This window comes from Schistocerca americana, chromosome 1 (genome assembly GCF_021461395.2).
Source record: "Schistocerca americana isolate TAMUIC-IGC-003095 chromosome 1, iqSchAmer2.1, whole genome shotgun sequence".
Taxonomy (NCBI): Eukaryota; Metazoa; Arthropoda; class Insecta; order Orthoptera; family Acrididae; genus Schistocerca; species Schistocerca americana.
In genome coordinates, this window is record NC_060119.1 from 637,031,970 (window position 1) to 637,045,466 (window position 13,497).

Consider the following 13,497-nt stretch of genomic DNA (forward strand, 5'->3'; position numbering starts at 1 on the left):
CTTGCTGACAAAACAACTAAAGCAGCAACTACAGGAGACAAACTTGTACTCAGAGTGTCCGACACAGATCATTGATTGTAACTGCAATGTCAAATTTTGAAAACATAGGATATGGAATGACAGATTACAGCACCCCTTGACAAACTGAGAGAAATCAAGGGAAACACCAAGATGTGTTATACTTCTCTCCAGACCTCTTGGAAAGATATCATCATACTGTGCCAATTGCGTGTCGGACGCTCCAGACATAACCTACAGTTTTCTTTTGTATCAAGAGACTTCCCTCAGTTTAGCTGTGGTAGTCATCTCAGAATAACCCATATTCTCACAGAGTATGCCCTGTTGACTGATGTGAGAGAGAAAAAAAAGGACTTTATTTACAATGCTAAGTCATCATCAACCATAATCAAAGTAAATACACATCAACAAAAGTAATGAAACATGGCACAAATACATCTTAGGGTTAATGATACCATTTGGAAAAAGTTGTGATAAAAGAGGTTGCTTTACTCTCACTACTGGTGGAAATTGACGGGTAATACATAATGGCAAATAATGTGTCCACAAAAGTTGCTAAGCATGAACATGAAGTGTACTAGTAATATCCTGGCAAAATTTGTATCTGTAAATTTTAGGAAGTTCTGGTGATATGTAAATTCAATTAACAGTACCAAATCTTATATCCAGTCTCTTATGAATGAGTCTGGTGGTGAAACTGAAGAGAACTGACATAAATCCAAAATATTAAATTGTACATTAAAAATTTATTTGTAGATGAGAATACTACCCACCATACGAATTTGCTCGGATAGCTGCATGTGTTTATCGTGCCAGTTCCAGGATTCGGGCATGTGCAGAGGACCTGGATTGAATCCGCCCAGTGGAGTAACAATGAGATCCAGTATGCTGGCCAGTCTGGATGTGGTTTTAGCAGGTTTCCACATCTGACTTGGTAGATACTGGGCTGATACCTAAGTTCCAGCCCAGTTACACGATTTGCTAACATTTTGAAAACAATTGTAATCTTTCACGTGGATAACACTTCATGTGAGCAGTTGGTAAAGATGTGCCCTCCTGGGCATCTGCTATTCTTATGCAGCTGGCTTTAATATCAAATTAGTATCCTTTTTGCATTACTGGCATGATGTATAAATCAGTCTGCCTATTTAAGTTTCTTATCATCACTGTAGATTCCTACAGATTCTTAATATTCAGGAACAACTTCATAAGCCATTATTGAATTTATCACATTGACTTTGAGCCCAAACCTATTCTGTGTTGTGGAACCCAGTTACACTGTTGCGGTCCTCTTAATATTTCCAACTGTACCCACATCAATGCATATATTATTTCAGCCTGAATTATCATGTCATTTCAAATCCTTCAGTGCATTTAATTTTCTGCCCACCTTTTAAGGATTGCTTTTAGTTACAATGGTCCATCTTATATTTTGGGAGGTGGTACTTTCAATCAGTTTGTCAGTAGCTCCGTCCAACTGCTTCATAAAGTGGACCATTTTGGTGCTCATCTGTGAAACCTTGGACAACACGTACCTCTGTGTAACCTGTGGTGAGATGTAAGCATGACGTGATATATAAGGGGTATTCAAAAAAGAAACAAGCTGGAGGCATAATTACGGAAACCAGTACCTGTATGTTAGAAGTATTGACCCTGGCTGTTGAGACACTTATCCACTTTGACACAAGGTAGTGAATGGCTGTCTCATAAAATTCCCGGGGCTGTAATGTTAACCAGTTCTGCATGTACAGCTGGTCGTCGTCGTCCGAGGTGAATTATTTGCCCCTCAGAGCCATTTTAAGGGAACGAAAAATGGTGTAATCACAGGGAGAGAGGTCTGGACTATATGAAGGGTGGCCAAGAACCTCCCATTTTAGTTTCTGCAGGAGTGCCGTGACTGTGTTGGCTGTATGAGGCTTTGCATTGTCTTGGAGTAGAATGACCCCAAGGGTGAGATTGCCTGGTCATTTCAATTTGATCACTTGGCGAAGGATGATCAAGGTTTGCGAGTAACGCTGGGTATTCACTGTTGTCCCGTGCTGCAGGTAGTGAATCAGAAGGGGGCCATCTTGGTCAAAGAAGAACGTCAGCATAACCTTTCCTGCATTCATGTGGACGTCGACGCCCATCTGTACATGTGGAACTGCTTAACATCGCAGCCGCAGGAATTTCATGAGAGAGCCATTCACCGCTTTGTGTCACATTGGGACAAGTGTCTCAACAGCCAGGGTCAATACTTCTAACATACAGGTACTGGTTTCTGTAATTATGCCTCTGGCTTGTTTCTTTTTGAACACCCCTTGTAATAATCTGACACAAAAAAGGAAATGAGAAGACTAATATTTGCTGATTAATATAATAAGTTGTTTAGGGGAATGAAGTTGTTGATTAATATTTTGCTCTTCTAAGTTAAAACATTGATGTATTCTATTTCAGCACCTTCAGGTAACATCTACCAGTTTATCAATATGTCATCAGACAATCTGGATGTCAGTAGTTCAGAATTCGACTGGCCCTATATTGGACAAACTGTACATGCTTTATTATAATTGGAAACAAATATGAAATGCATTGTCTTGCCCACAGCTAAGAAAAATCAGTCTTTTCAAGATGTCTTGGAAATTGATATAAAATTGGTTGTACATTAAGGGTTCTGTGGTAGTATTGTCAGGCAGATACATGAAATATAAATTTTGACTATTACAGTTAGTAGAGAAAAAAAACTTGCAAGCCACTGGAATTTATAAAATGTCTTTGACAAGTTTAAAGCAGGCACAACAAAACAATATTTTTTCATTTAGCAATACATGAGATAAATCACATGTTTTGTGAGCAGCAGCTATATTATAATACTGTGTGTGTGTGTGGGGGGGGGGGGGGGGGGGGGGGGGGGGGCGGCGGGGGCGGCCTGCGCTCGCGTGTGTGTATCCGTTTTAATCTAGCCTTTGAAATATGTATTTGTTACTCTTTCTAGATCTTAAGCAACTGGGACCAGACTTCATTTACCAGGTTATTTCAAATATTGATGGTGAAAAGGATCCTCGTAATCTTATGTTCCTGTTTGGAATGATGCCTAATTTTTTGAAGACATTTTCTTTGGGTCACTTGACTGAAGAAATGTTTGATGTTTTTTCGTGCTATTTTCCCGTCGACTTTTATTCTGTAAGTATGAAAAAGAATTATTCTGTAATTTAATTCTAGTAGCATTGATAGACAATAACTTGATCTAACTATTTAATAATGATTTCACACACATACAGATTTATTATTTTCTTCTTCTGTTATTTGTATTTATTTATTTGGCCTATAGCTTACATCCTTTTTAATAAAAAATGTCTATTATAATGGAAGCAAGATTTCACAAGGAAGCAATTGTTGTTCACTATCACGTTATCCATTTCCCGACGTTCCTCAGTTGCTTCAAAGTTCATGGAAGTGTAGTCTATCTTTGCAAAAATAAATAAGTAAATATCCACTTACACAAAGTAAAACACACTGGTACACAAACAACACATTCACACATAACAAATACCAAACTACACATAGACACACTACACAAACGAAAGATGAAAGATAAGAACATGACAGTGGTTGGTAACACAAACATGCAGTACACAGTGCAAAGTGGAAGTGAAGTGTTGAAACAAATGTGGTTGGAATAATGCCAAAAATCAGTCTTCTGAAGGATGCACATGGATTGATAACATCAGAAATTGTGTAACACCAGATGGTAATTTAACCTCATGTAACTGTGCTGCAAAAGTTGTTTCTAACCTGAAAAATAAGGGAGTAACTAGAGAAAATGAACATGTTTACAACTACTGTATAACACAGACATGTATTACAGACCACTGAAGATTCTTCACAAATAAAAGAAGTGAAATGTGAATGGCAAAAACCAAACTTCTTTTCATTTAGCTGCAAAGGCAGAATACACCTCCCTGAGTTCAGTTCAGTTTTAACATTCGCTTTGTTACATGCCAGACATGTTATGTTATTGGATAAATGATCAAATTCTTTTTTGGTGTCCACTGTCAGGTTTTGAGGCTATATGGTCATGTGTAATCTTAAGCTTTCTTGGTGAATCAGCTGTTTGTATTTCATTTTAGTGCCAAGTGGAGTGCAGTTGTTTACATAACATCATCATCAGGTGATACCTGTAGAATTAATGTTTTCTCTACAGCCTTCTTTATACTCTTAGCACTTCATACCCTTTCCTTCCGCCACTGCCTGGTCACTTCTTGTATCAGGTAGAGGGTGGGGCACACACTCACCAAATGCTTGCTGTGAATTCTGGTCTATCAAAGCTTGTGCCACCCCCATCAGGCATGGAAATTGCTCTCAGCCAAAATTGTGACTTCAGTTGGCTGAGTGCTGGGTCCCATGCTCTACTGGGAGTGAAGTCACTGTCTTGGATTTATTTATACTCCTTTATGACACAGTCCCAAAATGATCAAGTCTATCTCAATACTTCCACTTCAGAACCATGTAATATTCTACAACTGCAAACTTTATGGTTTGCTTAAGTTTGGTGTCTCTTCCGCTTAAGTCTGGTGTCTCTCCCACGCTCCTTGCATTTTTCTTCGACCGTTCGCATCGTCTGCCCGACATAAGCCTTAATGTGTTTGCATGGATTATGGTAGACATCCGGTTTAAGTGGTCCAAGTCATCTTTCTAATCTCTTTGAATTGGTTCTCAAATCTACATTTTTTGTCTTTAGTGTGCCTGTTGTGAAACAGATGGCATCATCATGAGGTGTCCTTTGTCACCAGTTGTAGCAAACTTTTGTATGGAGGATTTCGAAGAGAAAGCTCTGGAAACAGCTACAGTTGAGCCCACATACTTTTTCAGATGTGTTGATGCCATGTGGGGTGCAGTCACGTGGGAGCGAAAGATTTCAGGATTTCTCCAATACCTAAACTCTCTGCAACACAGCATCAGATTCACTATGGAGGTCGAAGAGAATGGCAAATTCCCATTTTTGCTATGGAGGTCGAAGAGAATGGCAAATTCCCATTTTTGGACACCCTAATAAAGTGCAAAGGGGGTGGTACTATGGGACACAGAGTGAATAGAAAATCCAATTCCAGATTTGTACCTCTATATCTCCAGCTGCCATTATCCTTCATCGTGTGATGGTGTACTACTTACATTGGTCCACAGGGCCCATGCAATATTGGATTAAGAATGCCTACCAAGGGAACTCAACCACTTTAAGGATGTATTCACGAGGAATGGATACAATGAGAGACAAATCCAATATGAATTTGAAGCCATTGTGACTATTCTTCGACCGTGACTGTCTCAATAAATATGTAAAGGTTTTTTCCAATTACCGCTACCAGTCACAAACTTTGTCAACTGCTTTATTACTTATTTATTTAATGATATGTTTTGAGGGAATGCCTCGTCTTCAGGCTAAATGGCATTACAAAAACAACTTTACAATAAGGTCATCCTGTGGAAGAAGAGAAAACTTAGTAAGAGGCGATGTCACTTTGGTAGCTGGTCTGATGTTTGCACTAAAATGTTTTGTAACGGTCACTCACTTTGTCCTTCTGGCGTGGAAGTCTCGTTGTGATGCACTGAGGTGTTTCCATTTCCGTAACTCTCTTGGCTTTCTTGGTCTCTGTTCACAAATTTTCACTAACGTAACAGTACCTGGAAACACGATCACAAATCTGTAGTGCACTGGACAAGACGGCGGTCGAAATACGGCTGGTTTTGATTTGACTATCGATTTGTCGATCTTAGTGGTGTCAGATGTTTACATGTGTTTTGCACGTCTTGTTATCATATTACAGATGTAGATTGACGAAATACATTACAAATTGAGCACTTGTTACAATATTATTGAACACACCATGATATAAACTATTTATTTTACATATTTCTAAGCTAATGCTGCTGTTGTTGTGTGGTTTTTTTTTTTTTTTTTTACAGCTTGACTATTTAGTGTGACACGACACCTAAATAACACTTTGTGGTAACGTTTTGTGCTTGGGTTTTTGGATGTTGTGTGATGAGGAAGCTGTGTTACATTGTTTGTTGTTATTTTTAGTTGTGTGTTGTGATAGTGTGTGTATTTCATATTCGTGATAGCCATTATTATGTGCAATGTATTTGATAGTGTTCATTTCTGTCTCATAATCGGCAGCATTAAGTGGGAATTTCTGTGCTCTGTTTAAGAAGGATCTGAATGCAGCTTGTTTATCTGAGTTGGGATGTGTGGAAGATTTATTAATGACTGTATACAGAAAACCAACATACACAGAATAACGAGAAATTACAGACTTTAAAAATTCACATTTCTTTTCCAACTTCACTACAGTACTCTTAGAATAAAAGATACATAACATGACAGTCGTTTGACTCTAGCCCCAGCAATAGCTTAGAAATATGTAAAATAAATAGTTTGTATCATGGTGTGTTCAATAATATTGTAACAGGTGCTCAGTTTGTAATGTATTTCATCAACCTACATCTGAAATACGATAACAAGACGTGCAGAAGTCATGTAAACATCTGACACCACTAAGATCGACAAATTGATAGTCAAATCAAAACCAGCTGTATTTTGACTGCCATCTTGTCCAGTGCACTACAGATTTCTGATCGTGTTTCCAGGTACTGTTATGTTAGTGAAAATTTGTGAACAGTGGCCAAGAGAGTCATGGAAATGGAAACACTTCAGCGCATCACAACGGGACTGCCACGCCAGAAGGACAAAGTGAGTGACCGTTACAAAACATTTTATTGCAAACATCAGATCAGCTTCCAAAGTGAAATCACCTCTTACTAACTTTTCTCTTCTTCCACAGGATGACCACAGCATTTATAAAAAGAATATGTAACATCAGTATGACCTTATTGTAAAGTTGTTTTTGTAGTGCCATTTAGCCTGAAGATGAGGCATTCCCTCGAAATATGTCGCTAAATAAATAAGTAATACAATAGTTGACAAAGTTTGTGACTGGTAGTGGTAATTTAAAAAACCGTTACATATAAATCCAGTATACTTTCAGGCAGAAGGTACAGGCGCAGCAACTAGAACACAATGAGGAGGGTCAGCCATTAGTGTGTTTGCCATTAAGTTGAAGAAGTATCAAACAAATCAGTAGAATTCTGTCTCAAAGTAACAGTAAGTGCATTTTCTGTCCGTCTTCAAAAATGTATGTAATGTTTGGTACAGTAAAAGATGACTTGGGGCTCCGTAAACCAGGTGTCTACCATACTCCATGCAAATGTGGTAAGGTATACGTTGGGCAGGCTGTGCAAACAGTCGAAGAAAGGGGAAAGGAACACAGGAGACACACTGAACTTAAGCAACAAACAAAATCTATGGTGCAGAACATTACATCTCGACAGGGGACTCAATGAAATCTGAAGAAATGGAAATGTTGAGACAGACCTCATTGTTTTAGGACTGTGTCTCAAAGAAGACTATTGAAATATAAGCGGCAAATGACCTGATCAACAGAGACAGTGGTTTCACTCTCAGTAGAGCCTGAGACCCAGTGGTGAGCCAACCGAAATCACAATGTCAGTCAAGAGTGACTTGTATGCCTGATGAGGAGCAACAAAAGCACTCACACTCCACTTACAGATTGTTTATTTACTCGTGCCTGATTCTTGGGATTTGGGTGACAACATCTCTTATGCTCACACAGACCAATCTTGACACAGTGAAAGAAGCTGTTGAGTCTCAAAGTTCGAAAATGTGGCCACAAAGGAACAACAGCTGCAAGAAGAGAACAGTAACCATTACCAGTCTCGTGGGAAAAGAGATCAATGACACAGTGAAATTTTGTCTGGAAAGGAGACTCAATTTCACACCGTCACTGACTTCTGTACATGTTGCAAATTTCGTCAGTGGTATAGAACGAGTAATTTCCACCCTCCTCAGCAATGATGTGAAAGAGATAAGACTGGAAATATGCTGTTTGCTTACCAGAGCCTTTCCAACAAAGACAAGTATTACAAAAGCTGAAAGAGAAAGCTGCCATTGGAAAATTATGGAATGTTCCTGAAATAGTCATTCTCCCTCAGACAAAGGAAATACCATTGTATTAGTTCCAGATACCCTGTGTGCATCCCAGAAACCCCCCCCCCCCCGAAAGCTACAACACCAAGAGGAATTGCTTCTCGACTTTTGGCAAGATCAATGTGTGTGTGTACAATCTTCTTTATTTTACAATTATTATTGCTTACTTTACCTCAAATACGAGGGTGAGTCAAATGAAAACCTTAAATTTGTAATAACAAATCGAAATTTCATGCAGTTATCTTGTAAGTTGGTAAGCGTGCTACAAACATCGTGCAGAATGGCCTGTAGGTGGCAGCGTAGTGCAGATGCATACATACCGTCGCAGTATTAGTATAAAGATGGCCGACCCACTTGTGACTTGCACCAGGGAAGAACAGCATTCTGTTATTCGGTTTTTGCGTAGTGAAGGTGTGAAACCTATTGAAAGTCATCGACGAATGAAGGTTCAGTACGGTGATGCATGTTTGTCACAGCAGCAAGTCTACGAATGGAGTAGGAAGTTCGCAAATGGTGTGACTTCAGTGGAAGATGCTCCTCATCCAGGTCAGGCACAACAAGTTGTGACTCCACAGAACATTGCAGCAATTGAAGCCATAGTGAACGAAAACCACCGAGTGACATTGAATGACATTGCAGCATGTTTACAGATTAGTCATGGGTCAACACACCACATTGTGCATGATGTGCTCCAGTTTCACAAAGTGTCTGCAAGATTGGTGCCACGACAGCTGACTCCTGAAATGAGAGAATGGCGTGTTGATGCTTGTGAAGAACTCCTTCAACACTTTGAACAAGAAAGTGATGGCTTCCTTGCAAGAATCGCTACTGGGGCGAAACCTGGGTTCACTTCCACCAACCGGAAACGAAGAGAGCGAGCAAGGAATGGCGTGATTCCTCATCACCAAAACCAAAGAAGTTTTGAACAGGACCATCAGCAGGGAAGGTTATGCTGACTCTCTTGTGGGACGAAAAAGGTGTCATTTTGGAGCATTACATGCCTAGAGGGACCACTGTCACCAGTGCATCATACACAGATCTCCTAAAAAAATCACCTGCAGCCTACAATCAAATCAAAGCAATGTAGATTGCTGTCAGCAGGTGTTCTTTTGCAACATGACAATGCAAGGCCCCACACTGCCTTTACAACAGTTGCAACAATCACAGACCTGCATTTTGAGTGTCTTCCTCATCCACCATACCCACCAGACCTTGCCCCAAGTGATTTCCATACATTTTGACCACTCAAAGATGCAATGGGAGGAAAGCAGTTCCGTTCTGATGAAGAGGTACGCCATGCGGTACATGAGTGGTTGTGCGGACTACCAAAAGAAGTTTTTTCTAAAGGAATTTGAGCACTTTGTAAGTGCTGGAGGACTTGCATTGAGTGTGGTGGAGATTATGTTGAAAAGTGATACAGCTTTGTACCACTTCTGCACAATAAATAATATTTAAAGAAATAAGCAACATAGATGCACCTATGTACCATCTTAGCAAGCATCTAATGGTTGTATTAAAGAATTTTATGCATTTCATTCAGTGTCTACAGGAACTATGCCTCCATGAACAGGACCTTATGGTGAGCTTTGTTGCAGTCTGCCTCTTCATCAGAGTACCACTTGCTAATTCTCTTGAGCTGATGATGGAGAAATTCAGCCCCACAATGACTAAAGCCATTGAATTTGTCCTCATATCTACATACTTTCTGATCATCAGTAACTATTATGAACAAACAGATGGCATCACCTTGGCGTGTCCTCCATCAACAATTGTGGCAAATGTATTCATGAAGGATTTTGAAGAGAAAGCTCTGGTAATAGTTACACTGAAGTCCACATACTTTTTCAAGTATGTTAGTGACACATTTTTGGTGTGGCCACAGAGGAGAAAAGTTTTCAGGAGTTTCTTTCAACATCTGAACTCTCTGCACCCCAGCATCAAATTCACTATGGAGAGGGAAGAGAATGTGAACTCCCCTTTTTGGATGTCAAAGTGAAACTCAAAGTGGGCTGCACGATGGGACACAGTGTGTATAGGAAAGTCACATACACTGATTTGTATCTCCACACCTCTAGCTGCTATCATCCGTTACAGAGTGACTGTGTGCTACATACACTGGTCCATAGAGCCATGAAGCATTGGACAAAGAAAGTCTGCCAAGGAAGCTCATCCACCTTAAGGACGTGTTTGAGCAGAACCGATGAGACATGTTTTTTAAGCAAGGACTGTTTTGGAATAAAAATTAAGCAAGTAGATATTTTTTAGCAATTTTATTTTTACATGAAAGCCTGCACTGCGGTCTACTTTTTTACATAATTCCCACTAATATTAAGGCAGTTATCATATCATACAACCAGCTTTTGAGTGCCATCCTCATAGAAATTTGCCACCTGATTAGGAAACAGTTACATAAAGCACACTTCTTGACAGTTGAGGAAACTTGTCACATAAATTTGAGATCGTAAAGCATCTGTTCTCTCTCACTTTTTCATTAACTTTCAATTGCAGTTCATACTCAAGTCCTCACTTTGTTGGACTTAGCTTCAGCTGTCCTCAACCTGCTGCCTCACTGGACCTCACCTTGCCAGCTTTGAACTCACACTTTGCTGGACCTCATCTCTGCTGTCTTAGAGCTTGAGCTTTGCTGCACGTCGTCTCTGTCATCCTTAGGCTCACGTCTTTCTGGACCTCATATTCAACTGTCCACTATCTCATTGTCTCAATGGACTTCAAACTTCAGTGATGAACTTCTAGTCAAGAATATTCCAGTGCAGCATCAGTGATGACTTTCAGCTAAACCAATTATTGTAGACTCACATTTCAAGAAACTGTGTTGTTGTATGTTATTCACTACACTTAATAAACATATCGTTGTTTCTGGCGGCTAAGTACATCCATTGTAGCGTATTGCTCCCCTCAGTCTGGTGTGTGTGTGTGTGTGTGTGTGTGTGTGTGTGTGTGTGTGCTTGTGCTTTAGGACGTGGCACATTATCTTGTTGAAAAATGCCCCTGCCATTGAGGAACATGATCGTCATGAAGGGATGTGCGTGATCTGCAACCAGTTTATGATACTCCTTGGCCATCATGGTGCCTTACACAAGCTCCACTGAACCTATGGATGACCATGTGGGTGTACCCCAAAGCATAATGGAGGCACTGCCAGCTTGTCTCCATCCCACAGTGCAGGTGTCAAGAAGCTGTTCCCCTGGAAGACAATGGATTCATGCCCTCCCATTGGTTTGACGAAGAAGGTATCAGGATTTGTCAGCCCATGCAATACTCTGCCACTGCTCCATTGTCCAGTGCCAACGGTCACATGCCCATTTCAATCCAAGTTGCATATGTCATGATGTTAATGTTGACATGCATGGGTTGTCAGCTGCGGAGGTCCATTGTTAGGAGTTTTTGGTGCAGTTTGTGTTCAGACACCCCCGTACTCTGTCCAGCATTAAAGTCTGACGTTAGATCTGCCACAATTCATTGGCTGGCTGTTTTTACTAGTCTGTCAAGCCTACGATGTCCGACATCTGTAATGAGGGTTGGCCGCCCAACCTCGCAACGTTTGGATGTGGTTTCACCGTGGTTTCGCCATGTGTTGGAGACACTCACCACAGTACTCCTCTAAACACATGACAAGTCATGCAGTTTCTGAAATGCTTGTGCCAACCTTCCAGGCCATCACAATCTGCCCTCAGTCAAACTCAGATAGATCATGCGCCTTCCCGATTCTACACGCAGTCAGCACACTCACTCGTATTACATGCAATGTGTGTTTATCTGACTAGCAGTCATTTCACACCAGGTGACGCTGCTGTCACCTGTATGGGTTTATATTGATAGTAGGCTGGTGGTAATAATGTCCTGGCTGACCAGTATATTTGCTTTACAAAACTAAATATATTCCATTAAAAAATAAATAATAGTCCTTTGGAAAACTCGATTAACAATTTCTTCTGTTGCTGTCTCTTTAACAGTATACATTACAGTTCTTTGTGTCCTCCTGCAAAAAATGCCTACTGTGGTTTGTGTGTGTTACACGGAAGATCATTCATGTAATTGAACCAATGGAGTTTCACCTTTTTCTCATCCTGTCAGTCTTAAAATGTTTTCTCATTCCATCAATATTCATAGTTGACCTTCCTTTCTGAAAACCGTAGTGTAATGTTCCATGTAAATTTTTTTCCGCTCAAATGTGCCACTGTTTCTGAGAGCATTTTTTTCTATGATATTTTGGAAAAAGATTTCAATGAGAAAATTTGGTAACATCAGTAACTAAGGACCTTTTGCAGTAACAGTCTTAAAGGTCAACTAAAACAGTTGGCAAGATGATCTTTTTTGTGGCATATAAATATATATCATTTATAAGCACTAACAATGGCTAGAAAGTATAAGTTAGCACATCCTGTCAAGCTCTACCAAATAATAAAGAAATAATATGGTGGCTGTTAGAATTTTTGTGTTGCAATCAAGCCTGCAGCTTAATTTGCATGGTTCCTAGTTGTTTGGGAATACCAGCTTCTTAGTAATGAAGGTGTCTGTGATATGTTTCAAATAAAGGAATCAGTGGACAGTAACACAATGACATATACTTACTATAGCAACTTTAAGTAAGATCTCTGATGGTGGAGCCTTGCTACATGCAGCTGTCCAAACATTAATACCTATTGTTTAAATAACTCACTTTTGTAAACTTGATTTGTCCCTCATAATTTTATATGAACTATTGACTACAGGAAAGCTTTGAGCAGATTAGGGCCACATTTGTTAAATTTTGAGCAAAAGGAAAAGCAGAAAAAAGTAAGAGTTTGTTGAAACAATAATACTAGTCATAAGATTTAACACCTTCTGACCTCCACATAAAGAAATTTGTATTTGCAATATGTTTTCACTCTAATGTAGATGTTATGAGAGCTGTAGGTGAATGTTTTGGATTTCTTCCAGAAACACACTTCAGGAATTTGCATTGAGTGAGAGAATGTTCCACAGTGTGTGCCCATTTAAACTGAGACCCTTGCGAATTGTGTAAGAGAACAAGTCATAAAATATTGTCTCCTGTTTAAACATGTTGCACAGTTTGTATCCATTTAAAAGGAGACCATTGAAAATTATATATGAGAACCAGTCAGAAAATAATGTCTCCTGTTTATTATTTCTCTGTCATTCAGTTTGTAACATAGTACGAGTGCAAATCAAAAAGTAAGTTACACTAGCTTGCCTCAAGAGCACGCTGTATTTTGTGACAATGGCCAATGTGTAGCATGCAACAGATAGGATGGTGTGGGTTGTATCCCATCGTGTTGTGTGTGCAGAGTGGTCTTGGCTCAATGGTGTGTTAACTGGATGTTCACTCCAAATTGAAGGTGTGAGCAGTGATAAGGTTTCAGTGGGCTTAACGGTTGAATTGCATGGACATTTGTCATGAAATCACTGCTCTG

At 39.7% G+C, this 13,497-nt stretch overlaps 1 protein-coding gene across 1 annotated transcript in view; it reads left to right on the forward strand.

Moving 5' to 3' along the window:
* Window positions 1–13,497, forward strand: part of LOC124607514 (MMS19 nucleotide excision repair protein homolog) — a 231,856-nt gene that overhangs the window by 42,331 nt on the left and 176,028 nt on the right. Inside the window, exon 4 of the mRNA XM_047139908.1 lies at window positions 2,993–3,180. Coding sequence (XP_046995864.1) covers window positions 2,993–3,180 — 188 coding nt within the window. The remainder of the gene's footprint in view (window positions 1–2,992; window positions 3,181–13,497) is intronic.